The 12,972-nt window shown below is 41.1% G+C and overlaps 1 protein-coding gene across 7 annotated transcripts in view; it reads left to right on the forward strand.

Moving 5' to 3' along the window:
* The window catches only part of Mark3 (microtubule affinity regulating kinase 3), a 93,259-nt gene that overhangs the window by 12,237 nt on the left and 68,050 nt on the right, over positions 1-12,972 (forward strand). For 6 of the 7 annotated variants that reach the window (XM_059279784.1, XM_059279781.1, XM_059279786.1 and 3 more), the window contains exon 2: positions 8,235-8,426. In XM_059279784.1, coding sequence (XP_059135767.1) covers positions 8,235-8,426 — 192 coding nt within the window. Of the gene's footprint in view, positions 1-8,234; positions 8,427-12,972 lie in introns of those variants that run through there. The other variant, XM_059279787.1, reaches the window with a different exon arrangement.

The following is a 12,972-nucleotide window of genomic DNA, read 5'->3' on the forward strand; positions in this document are numbered from 1 at the left end:
TAGAACTCACTTGGTATCCCAGGCTGGCCTCGAACTCACAGAGATCCACCTGGCTCTGCCTCCCGAGTGCTGGGATTAAAGGCGTGCGCCACCACCGCCTGGCTACTTATACATTTTTTATTACACTTACTGACTTACTGGGTAGCTTGGTGCATATTCTGTGATGTACAAGTGGAAGTCGGAGGATAACCCACTCCGGTTTTCTCTCCTCCACCATGTGAATGCTGGGGATCCATCTCAGGTCTGTCATGCATGACAGCAAACACCTGTGCTGGCTGAGCCATCCAGCCCAGTCCTGTGCGTTGTAGGATGTTTCTAGTATCACTGGCCTCTACTAGCAAGGTATTAGTAGCATCCCCTCAGTTATAACCTCCAAAAATATCTCCACCATTGCCAAATGTTCCCTATGGAAGTAAAATTCCCTTCCCCCTAGTTGAATTCCAGCACCTTTCTGGGTCCCTTTATTGAAAGTCATTTGCCTAAAAAGTTTATGCAAAGTCAGTTTAATTTTAAATATAACTGACTTGCCAAGAATTACTTACTTAGTAAGTTTATAATAGTTGGTCTTGAATAGAACTTTAACATTCTCAAGGTTTATGCTTGTCTAGTTGTTTTTTATTTATTCATTCTTTTTTTTTTTTTTTTTTTTTTTTGAGGCAGGGTCTTACTATGTAGCTCTGGAACTTACTGTGTAGACCAGGTTGACCTTCAATTCACAGAGATCTGCTTGTCTCTGATTTGAGTGCTGGGATTAAAGGCTTTCGGAAGGGTTGTGAGAAAATGAAGGGGCTTATGATGAACATCTCTCAACATCTTTTGGTTCCACCCCTCCACCACCACCTTGTATTCTTCCTTCCTTATTACCAGCCCCCCATGTTTTTAAAATGCTGTGATAGAATCCAGGGCCTTGTACATTCTAGGCAAACACGACCATTTAGCTACATTCCTGGCTCTTTCTCTTTCATTTCTGACTTTACCTGTCTTTTAGTTGATTGGATTTTAATATCTGATTATCATTAAATTTTCTACAAATTTGTATTTATGGCTAATACAGGAAATTCAGTGTATTAACCATATGATCTATTATGATCTCTTCTGGACATAGTTATTTTCCTAATTTATCAGGCATCAACTTTTCATTCTTTTTATAGATAATGACCAAATGTGCAGAAATTCAAGAGGGACTGTCCATAAATGTCAAAAATCTCTATTTTAGCAATTTATTTATTTATTTTTTAATTTAATGATAAGGTTTGCTATATTGTCTTGGCTGGCCTGCAACCTGATTGTAGACCAGGTTGACCTTGAATTTCTGATAGTCCTCTGCCTTCCCAGTTCTGGGAGCATGGCTAGCTTAGATGCCCTCCCCTGAGACAGGGTTTTTTCTGTGTAGCTCTGGCTGTCCTGAAACTCACTCTATAGACCAGGCTGGCCTCTAATTCAGAGATCCACTTGCCTCTGCCTCCCAGGTGCTGGGATTAAAGGTGTGTGCCACCACTTCTTGCCAGTTTTTTTTTTTAATTTAATTTTTTTTTAAAGTTTTGTTCTAAAAAGCTTTTGACTGAGTATGGTTGGTGCATGCCAGTGATCTTAGCAGTGAGGGAAACTGAGGTAGAAGGATAGTAAACTTGAGACCAGTCTAGATTATATAGTGAAAGTCTGCCTCAAGATAAGTAAAAAAATAAATACCGTTTTATTTATACAGAGACAGACTGACATGGTTAGGAGGGTATGGCAAACCAAAAGCTACTATTAATTATTTGAATTGGTTTGATAATGAACAGCCTAGAGAGATCAAAGTGACAGAAGACCTTGTGACTATGAACACAGAGGAGGAGGTGGGGAAATGGAAAAGACAGACACAAAAATAAATCTAAACAAACCCCAGCAATGAACTCTGAATGACGAAAGGTACTGCTGCTGGTATTTGATCCCCACTGCCAACTTTAGGTTGTGACTTTATTTTTAAAACCTAAGTACTCACAGAGTATTAGGTTTTCTTATTCACACATAACTTCGTTTTGGTTGGTCCTGTACCCTACCCAGTTTCAGGAGTTTGCTGTTGATTTCCTAGAAGGAAGCTGAGGGCATTGCCATTAAGGTTACCACTTCCTCTTTTCCATCTGTTTGTCTCTTAGTCTTTTCTAGCTACACCAGTTGTGTCATTGTTAGCTCTATCTAGTCTGCACAATATTGTGGGCATTTGGACCTATCACAGCTGAGTTGTATAGCATGCCATGATGATTTTTCCTGTATGTACTTGACACCCTCAAAATTGATTGATATTTGACTGTATATAAAATTCTAGATTGATACTCTGTCCCTTAGATTGTGTGTGTTGTGCTATATGATGTCTGATGGTGCATTTTTCAGGGAGCTACTTTGAATTTTGCTTATATTTCTGTCCATATTGAAACAGTAATGATTTGGAGGCCTGTGCAAAATACTTGCATGTGTTTGGTAAACTGTGGGTCTCCTATAGGAGTCCTCTGGGGAGCTATTTGTTCTCTATATGTTTTGTTTTTATTTCTGGGCTAGACAGATGCCAGTATAGGTATAAGCCTAGCTGCCCATGTTCTAAGGGACCAGGCCATTGAAGAGAACAAGAAGAAAAAGCTTCTTCCTTTTCTGTTTTCAGTTCATCCCTGTTTCATGTGTGCCTTGTGTTCCCAGTCATATAAGACCTTCTACTTGGCCTTTTCTCTGTTTTTGTGAAATGGTATGTCATATGTTTTCTAGGCTGATCTTGAAATCCTGGGCACATGTAATTTTAATTCCTTACTCAGCCTCCCATGTGCCTATTTTGTCCTTTCTAGAGAACTTCCAGTTTTTTGCTTGCTTTTTGTTTCATTTTGTTTTGTTTTGCTAGACTGAGAGGAGACTCCAGTGTACGTATTTAACAACTGGCACATTCCAGAGGTGCTAGATATTGCCAACTCCTGAATCTTTAGGGGTGGGGGATAAATAGTATAACTCAAGTTACCCCATTATCTTTATAGCTGATTAGGAATTCATCTTTTATGTATTAAAGATATTTTCTCTGGGGCTAAAGAGATAGCTGAGTAGTTAAGAGTGCATGCTCCTCTATCAGAGGACCTGAGTTCAATTTCAGCACCCATCAAGTGGCTCACAACCAGCTGTGATACTGGCTCCAGGGGGTCCTCTCTGGACTCCATGAGCACTATTGTTCACACCTGCACACATCTGTACACATATATACATAATTTAAAAATAAAACTAAATAGCAAAGATATTTCCTTTTCTAGTTTCTGAAAGTATGATTTTCCATCTATTCTTTTGTTGGTTTGTTTTGATGAAGTTTGAGCCCCAGGATGGCCTGGAAGTTTGTAGCTAAGGATGGCTTTGAACCCCTGGTCTTGTTGTCTCCACTTCACAGGTGTTGGAATAACAGGTATGCTAGCGCACACCTGCATTGTCATCTGTTCATTTTTCCTTAAGTGGTTTTGATTTACTTTCATTTAAATGGACTTTTTGGACAGAGTGGAGGTAGATGTGGTCATAATCTTTAACCAGAAGTAGGTTACATGTTTACATCTCTATAATTGTGCTGTTGATGGCTGTGATAACAGAGTAAGATTCATGATGATCTGGAGAAGTTGGACTATGATGCAGTTTGTGCCAGGGAAGTCTTGCCCAGTTGTCTCTGAACTGTCATGCCTTGTCTTGGGTTGACACCTGGCTTGAAGTGATCTTCATTTTCAACTCTGCTGTTTGTCAGTCAGACACCATCCCTTCACTTGTAGGACACCTTATTTTCTTCATCTCACCAAAATGTGACCATGTTCTTTGCATGCTTAGAGGTACATTATTAGCCTTTAGTTACATGGGCTATTATGCACTTGGAATGTGTCTGGTTTGAATTAAGATGTTCTGTAAATATGAAACAAATCCAAAATTTCAACACTATTTGTGTGTGTGTATGCGGGTGTGGAGGGGTCATGCTTGTTATGTGATTATGTATTGGTATGTGTGTTGGTGTTTGTAGAGGTTAACCTTCCTTGGGCCTTATCAAATGCTGTCCACGTTTTGTTTTCCTTTCAATATTTTTAACATTGATTTATTGTGGGAATGTGTGTGCCACAGTATACAGGTGGAGGGCAGAGGACAATTTGTAGGGAATCTGTTCTCTCCTTCTATCATCTGAGTCCCAGGGATTAAACGCATACCATCAGGCTTGGCAGCAGACACACCTACCCGCTGAGCCATCTCACCAGTCTCTCTTTGTGAGACAGGGTCTCTCACTGGCCTGGAGCTTGCTGATTAGCCTAGGCTCTCTGGCCAGTGACCCCAGAGGTATTCTTTGCTTTCTGTCTCCTCAACACTGGAATTACAAATTGAACCCAGTGCTTTTCTGTTGTGTGTGTGGGGGGTTCTTGGTTTGAACTCAGGTTCTCATGCTTGCACAGCAAAGTACAATACTGTTGTTTTATCTCTTCAGTTTCAAAGACAATATTTAAAAAAAAATCTTAATATTATATATTACATGCTGAAATATTTGGATATAAATTAGATTGAATTAGAAAAAAACTTTACCTGCTTAATGTCCTTAATGATAAGTCAAAAGTTTTCTGAAATCTGAAGAAACCTTTTGAGTATATAATTTTGGATTTTGAATTAAAGATACGTAAATCAGGAATGTAATGGACAGGATTCTCTGATTTCTTTTTTTTTTTTTTTTTTGGTTTTTCGAGACAGGGTTTCTCTGTGTAGCTTTGCGCCTTTCCTGGAACTCACTTGGTAGCCCAGGCTGGCCTTGAACTCACAGAGATCCGCCTGGCTCTGCTTCCCAAGTGCTGGGATTAAAGGCGTGCGCCACCACCGCCCGGCTCTGATTTCTTAAAAGAAATTATTCTGGGACTGGAGGGGTGATTCAAAGGTTAAGAGCACCCACGTTTGGTTCCCATTACTGACATGGTAGTTCACAACCATTCATAACTCAACTTCCAGGGGATCCGATACCTTTTTCTACTTCCGTGGACATGAGGCACACACACATGGTGCACATATATACATGCAGTGAAAACAGAAAATAACTTAATCCAAAAAAGAGTTAAAAAGAAGAAAGAAACAAGATTCTGGTTATATATATGTGGTGGTACCTGCCTGTATTCCCAACACTCAGGAGTTTGAGGCAAAGATCTTGGGAGTTTGTGGCCAACCTGGGCCTAGTAGTGAATCCAGAGAGGTAGGAGGAAATGAAAAGAGGGGAGAGAAAAAATAAAAAATAAAAAAAGAGAACGATTAGATTCTAAAATTTCTCCATTAACTGTAATTTTTTGCTGGAATAGCTGTTGGGAGATGGAGGCGGGAGGATCAGGAACTCAAAGTCATTCTTCAGTTACATAGTGAGTTTGAAGCCAACCTGCAACCTGAGGCCCTGTGTCTGAGAGACAGAGACACAGACACAGAGAGAAATGGAAAGAAACAAGTTTCCTTAGTACACTGCAAAGAGCACAGTGGGCAGCATGGCAGTCAGCCAGTATGGTGTGAGATTCTGGGATTTTTATCAAATCAGGGAAGGTCCGTTCTTTTTGTTTGTTTGTTTTTGAGACATAGCCCTGACTGGTTGTCCTGGAACTCACTATGTAGACCAGGCTGGCCTCAAACTCAATAGATCTGCCTGCTTCTGCCTCTCAAGTGCTGGCATTAAAAGCATGTACCACTATGCTGGGCCAGGAAGGTCCATTTTAATTCTAGTTTGCTGATAGTTTTTCTTTCTTCCTTCCTTCCTTCCTTCCTTTCTCTTTGTTTATTTATTTATTTATTTTTGGTTTTTCAAGACAGAGTTTCGCCGGGCGGTGGTGGCGCACGCCTTTAATCCCAGCACTCGGGAGGCAGAGCCAGGCGGATCTCTGTGAGTTCAAGGCCAGCCTGGGCTAGCAAGTGAGTTCCAGGAGAGGCGCAAAGCTACACAGAGAAACCCTGTCTCGAAAAAACCAAAAAAAACCAAAAAAAAAAAAAAAAAAAAAAACCCAGACAGAGTTTCTGTGTGTAACAGCCCTGGCTGTCCTGGAACTCACTCTGTAGCCCAGGCTAGCCTCAAACTCACAGAGATCCACCTGCCTCTGCCTCTCGAGTGCTGGGATTAAAGGTGTGTGCCACCACACCAGGCTCCCTAGATGTTTTTAAAAGTAAAATTTGACTTTGTGTCTCTGAAGAGCAAAATTTAGAAGATAGCCACATACTGTCACATATTATTTTTAACATTTGGAAAACCTTCCCTATAAATTAAGTATATGGCTTGTTGTTTTAAAGATTAGACAAGATGTATGGTATGTGTATTGTGTTATAAGGCAGCAACTAGGTCCTATTCCGGATGATTGGAAATACCATATGCAGAGGCTGGAGAGATAGCTCAGTGGTTAAAAGCACTTGCTGCTCCTCCAAAGAACAGCACCTACCCGATGGCTCTCAATCCACTGTAACTCTAGTTTCAGAGGATCCAATGCCCTTGTCTGGCCTCTAGGACTCCTCGGACCTCCTCCAGCAGACAGTGCATTCATGTGACACACAGGTATACATGCAGGCAAAATAGCCATACACATAAACATCAGAACAAAACTTTTAAGAGGAGTTGTAGCTTGCAAATCTGGTGGCTTATTTGGGAGATACTAAAGTAGGACTCTCAATTTCTGGTCAGTTCTCTGCCTCATAAATATAAGTACAAAATAATTTTGGGACCATATTTGTTATGTTAAAACAAAACATACATACATACATATATCCATACACACACACACATACATACAGATACACATATTTCTTTTTTAAAAAAAAGTTTATTATGTATACAGTGTTCTGACTGCATGTATGCCTGCAGGCTAGAAGAAGGTACTAGATATCACTATTTTGTGAGCCACCATGTGATTGCTGAGAATTTAACTTAGGACCCCCAGAAGAGCAGCCAGTGCTCCTAACCTCTGAGCTATCTCTCCAGCCCCCACATTTATATATTTCTAAATAATGTAATTTATAAATTTTAGCTCTTTTTTAAAAATTTGTTTTAGTTTTACTTATTTTATATTTTTGAGAATTTTGCCTACACGTGTGTTTGTGCACCAGGTGTGTGACTGGTGTCTGGAGGCCAGAAGAGGGCATCAGACCCCCTGGAACTGGAGTTATGGATAGCTTTGAGCCAACATGTGAGTGCTGAGAATCAAACTTGAATCCTCTGCAAGAACAACAGGCTGTTCTGAATCGCTGTGCCACGTCTCCAGCCCTAGGCGTAGCTCTTTTAAGTAAAGACCAAAACCAAACCAAAACAAAAAGCCCTAAAATGAAACTAATACATAAAATGAAAACATTGATTGAGTGTAGCAAGAAATGGTAATAAATTTTTTTTGTTTTGTTTTTTGAGACAGGATTTCACTGTGTAGCTTTGCACCTTTCCTGGAACTTACTTGGTAGCCCAGGCTGGCCTCGAACTCACAGAGATCCACTTGGCTCTGCCTCCCGAGTGCTGGGATTAAAGGCGTGCGCCATCACCACCCGGCTAATAAAAAAATTTTAATGTCTCACCAATTAGCTATTGGCCTCATTGTCGTCAGTGTATGTTGACATTAACATTCTGCTCCTTCACAGGCTGTGATGAGGATTAGACATACAGATGCAGTTGTTAAGAGTTAAGTTCTCTTTCATGTGATAGTTACCTTTTTAAAATACAGTGCTCATCAGCTGACAGTGGGGTTACATTGTATTACCCTTAACCTACCAAACTTCATAGCTTAATCCAGCTGGCCTACCTTAAGGTGCTCAGACTACTTAAATCAGCCTACAATTTTGCAAAAATTACCTAAAATAAACCTGTTTTATAAGAAAGTGTTGTACATCTTGGATAATTTAATTAAATACCTGTATCCAAAAAGGGCTGGCCGAACTGTGCACTGTACAGTCTTGGTTACTATTTCTCCATCATAGCCTATTGGTGCTTTTAGATTGTTACACTGTGTATCAGTGGCTCAGGAAACAGTTGCAATGCAGAATTTGAAGTATGGTTTCTACTAAATTTACTCCATGAATGCTTCTGTAACATGGTAAATTTGAAAAATCATATAACCGTTTCTTGTTTTTTTCATTAAGTTATGTCATGTGGTTCAATCCTTTAGGATTCAAGTGAAAGCCTTAATGTTTTGTTCCTTCCACTAGATGCTCCTAAAACTTGGCAGCACTGCGTGTCCTCTCATTTCCTTGTCTTTGTGTACATTACGTTTCAGCACACTTCACATGGAGACGGGAGGCAAGAAGTCACCTCCCGAACCGGGCGCTCTGGAGCTCGGTGTAGAAACTCAATAGCTTCCTGTGCAGATGAACAGCCTCACATCGGAAACTACAGACTGTTGAAGACAATCGGCAAGGGGAACTTTGCAAAAGTGAAATTGGCGAGACACATCCTCACAGGCAGAGAGGTAAATGCTTGTGCTTGCTTCTGCTGTGGTTTTGCTCTGTAACTGTTTAAGGACCAGGACGCATATTAACAACTGGGAATTCTGCTTTCCTTCTGCTGTAAATACACCAAGTAAATGACCTAACTTGAAAAATGAGTAAAGTTCTGCTCTTTTTCAGTGGAAAAATTAATGAAATTGTCTTGAACTGCATGTATGTCCTTCTGTATATAAGCACATAAGCTCACGGTGCTTGCAGATCAGTAGTTATCTGTATTTACAGGTTTATCCCATGGGTTTCCTTCCTTTTCTGAGGATTTCTGGTAGCCCATGCTTGCCAGGTTGTGCCGGAAGGCACATGCTTTCCCAGCTTTTGTGATCTTGGCGCTCGTGCATCCCTTATCATAGTACATGGGTCGAAACCACAGAACTGGTTTCCTCTTTGCCTCCTCTGTGGTTCAGACTTTCTTCTGCTCTGACAGAGTTCTTGTCTTAGGTCTCAGCACCTGCTGTCTGACTGTCTGAAGTACTCTTTACCCTTCTGGGTAGGGATTACTTGTGGGAAGTATTTGTTGACATACTCCTTACCCCAGGCTTTAGACTCCTTAAAAAACCCTGATACCTCTCTTACACAGCAGGGTTTATCTTACACTGATTGACGGTCTTTTCTCCTCCACTCTAACAGTGAATGCTGTATGTAGGGAAGTGGTTGGTACTTGTTACAGGCATAATAAATACTGGTCAGATGACTATAATCATGTGATTGAAAGGTGATTTTAAAAGAGATGTTCTGGCCAGGAGAGGTGGTACACGCCTTTAGTCCTAGCACTTGGGAGGCAGAAGCAGAGGTAGGCAGATCTCTTGAGTTTGAGACCAGCCTGGTCTACAGAGTTCCAGGACAGCCAACAGTTGGTTACACAGAGAAACCCTGGCTCAAAAAAGCAAAAATAAATAAATAAGCAAAAGAAGGGGGGGGGGACCCCAAAACAGTAAGCCTTCAAAATACAGCCAGTTCAGGAACACAGTGACTGTTGGTCCTTTAGAGACAGTTATTCATTTGATCCATAACATTAAAATGCAGCCAAACAGCAACAGAGCCCAGCCCAGCAGAGTGCCTGCATTCACACAGAAGGTGCTGTCCTCCTCAGGGCACGTGGCAGACTCTAGCACTCCACCGGTTTTGAGAATCCAGCATGGAAAAGCAGTTCCCACGAGCCATCTCCTTTTCCGTTTCTTCAGCTCTGGCTGGCTTCTAGGTAGAGCAGGCTGGCCTGCGTTTGCAGAGATCTACCCGCCTCTGCCTCCTGAGTGCCGAGATGAAAGTGGTGTGCCACCACACCCGGCAGGAGCCGTTTGACAGGGCAGGTATTGTGTGGGGGCCATGCCCTGATTGGGTTTCTAGGGCAGGATTCTTTGAGATGGGGATCTCTGAGTTCAGGGCCAGCCTGGTCTACAGAATGAGTCCAGGACAGCCAGGGCTACACAGAGAAACTGTCTCAAAAACAAAAACAAAAACAAGCAAACAAAAAAGAGATGTGCTGCTGTATGTGTCACACTCTCCTGATGGATATGCCAGCATGACATGACAGGTATGCCATGGCATGGATGCCCACAGCTCACTAGGGCTGGGGCTAAGGAGAACAAGCCCTGTGCCAGTCATTCTGTCAGCAGGTTGTCGGTTTACTGCCACATGCCCTCTAGCTCTTCTAGGTTTTGTTTGTGCTGGAACTAGAAAAAGGTTGGGAAGCCATGTTCTATGCTAGCTAGAATCTTAAGACAGTAACAGAAAATTCGCCCTTCACAGTCTGTTTTAGTGACTCTGTTTCTTGTGGATATGTGGAGACTGAAAACAAGCTGAAACGATGGCACTGTCCCTACTATCCCTAAGTGGACCTTTCTTGAGATACCAGGTTAGTTCTCACCAGTTCCAGATGTTTGCTCCAGTTTCCTGAGTTAGCAGAGGTAATGGGACAGACAGACAAACGGACAGTGTAGTCTTTCTTCAGAAGGGTTTAACAGTGTGACCAAAGTGGCTTAATTTAAGGTTTTCCTCAGTTTTCAAAACCTTTAGTCAAAATGGTTTTTCTTTTTCTCCCTTTTATTATAGGTATGACTAGAATCATATATGTAAACATCATAAAAATTTATTATGTAGAAAGCAAAAGGGAGTTTTGTTTTTGTTTTTGTTTTTGTCAATTTCTGTATTCCAAGAGAATTCCCACAAGTTTTATATAGACAGTAACTTTTGGCTTAACAAAAAAGAGACTCAGCCAGGCGATGGTGGTGCACGCCTTTAATCCCAGCACTTGGGAGGCAGAGCCAGGCAGATCTCTGTGGTCTGCAGAGCGAGATCCAGGACAGGCACCAAAACTACACAGAGAAACCCTGTCTCGAAAAACAAACAAACAAACAAACAAAAAACTTATGGACATAATAGTGATCTCTATTATATGACTATTTCAATAGTAATATTATTGTTGTTATAATTGAGTGTGTGTGAGCATGAGCATGCACAGCACTGCCTATGTGTAGAGATAAGAGGACAGTTCCCCCGGACGGTGGTGGCGTGTGCCTTTAATCCTAGCACTCGGGAGGCAGAGCCAGGCGGATCTCTGTGAGTTCGAGGAAAGGCACAAAGCTACACAGAGAAACCCTGTCTCGAAACCCCGCCCTCCCCCCAAAAAAATTGTAGGATAAAGTCATAGGAAAAAGCCCTGGGTCAGAGTGGGTGAATGTTTCACATTGTAATAGACAGTGCTAAGATAATTTTGAAAAGTCATAATTATCCTACCAAAAAAATGAATGTCTACTTTTGTCTGATTGTCTCAATCCATTTTTACTGATGTAACGGAATATCAGATAGTGTACCTTATTTTTTAAAAAAATAATTTCTGATAGTTTGTGCGGTAGAGAAGTTCAAGATTGAGAGACTAGATTCCTTTTACAGTGTCCTTCCATCCCATGCTAGGATGACAGCTGAGTCTATTTCTCAGTTATGGCTCAATCACCCCTATAATATTCTCCTGTTTAATGTTGTTACAATGGCAGTTAAATGTCAACATGGTTTTGGGGGCGGGTAGAGTGACACACAAACCTTGAAGCCACAACCTTGATGGTTGAAACCCTCAGGTTTATAACCAGATATTATAAACCAAAATACACTTTTCATTAGAATTATGTAAGTTTATTATGTTATCTTCTATTTTTGTCATTTTTTTGTGGGGGGAGGTTTGAGACGGGGTCTCTCTTTTGGTTGTCCTGGAACTTGCTCTGTAGACCAGGCTGGCCCTGAAAGTCACAAAGATCCACCATCTTATTTTTTCCCACAAATATCTTTACTGTGAGACCTAATAGAAGTTTGCTAAGTTTTAATCTTCTCTGCATTGTTTTGGTTGAAGTGGATGAAGAAATAAAAGGGAGGAGTGTGGGGCTGGAGAGATGGCTCAATGATTAAGAGCACTGGCTGCTCTTCCAGAGGTCCCAAGTTCAATTTCCAGCAACCACATGGTGGCTCACAACCACCTGTAATGAGATCTGGTGCCCTCTTCTGGCCTACAGGCATATATGCAGGCAGAACACTGTATACATAGTATTAAAAAAAGGGTGGGGGATGAGTGCTGGGGGGCAGTGGTGGTGCACACCTTTAATCTCAGTATTTGGGAGTCATGGCAGGTGGATGTCTGAGGCCAGGCTGGTCTACAGAGTGAATTCCAGGACAGCCAAGGCTATGCAGAGAAACCCTGTCTCGAAAAACCAAAAAGGAAAAAAAAAAAAAAAAGAGAGAAACACCTTACGCTTTCAGATATTATGGATATTGTCTTTAATGCTATTCTAGAACTCAGCATAGAGTTGTTTCTTAGGATGGAAGGAGTGATTAATTGAAATTTAATTAAAAAAACAACTATACAAAGACTGACAAAGTTAATACCCAGAATAATTTGCTTCAGTTGAATATAAGTAGTAGCAGATTTGGAAATGAGTAACAGAAGATTAAAGGAAAGGCCTTGTATAATATATAATAATATATGTAACTAAAAGCTGAAACTGATACTATGCTTTTAGTGCATTCTGAAAGGACAGGGCAAAACCATGTTCTTTTTAAACATTTTTTTCTCAAGATTTATTTATTTTCTTTTATGTGTATGAGTGTTTTTGCCTGCATGTATGTATGTGTACCACATGTTTGCTTGCTGCCTTCAGACGTCAGAAAAGAGGGTCAGATCCCCTGGAACTGGAATTATAGATGGTCATAGCCATCATGTGGGTGCTGGGAATTGAACCCAGATCCTCTGCAAGAGCAACAAGTGTTTTTAACTGGCTGAGCCATCTCTACATGCTGTAAACTCAATTTTCAGATATAAGAAAATCACTCTTACACTCATAGGAGAATTGTTTTGTTTTTATGGCTCTTTCAGCAAGAGTGTCGGCTCTGTAGCCCAGGCTAGCCTAGCATTCACTCTGTAATCCAGACTGGTCTCAGTGCTCTTCCTCCTTTAGCTTCTCAAGTGCCAAGATTACTGGCCTGTACTGCTTTAGTGTGTGGAAAATAACATGTAGTGTAAGAGTTACA

This window comes from Peromyscus eremicus, chromosome 14 (genome assembly GCF_949786415.1).
Source record: "Peromyscus eremicus chromosome 14, PerEre_H2_v1, whole genome shotgun sequence".
Classification (NCBI taxonomy): domain Eukaryota; kingdom Metazoa; phylum Chordata; class Mammalia; order Rodentia; family Cricetidae; genus Peromyscus; species Peromyscus eremicus.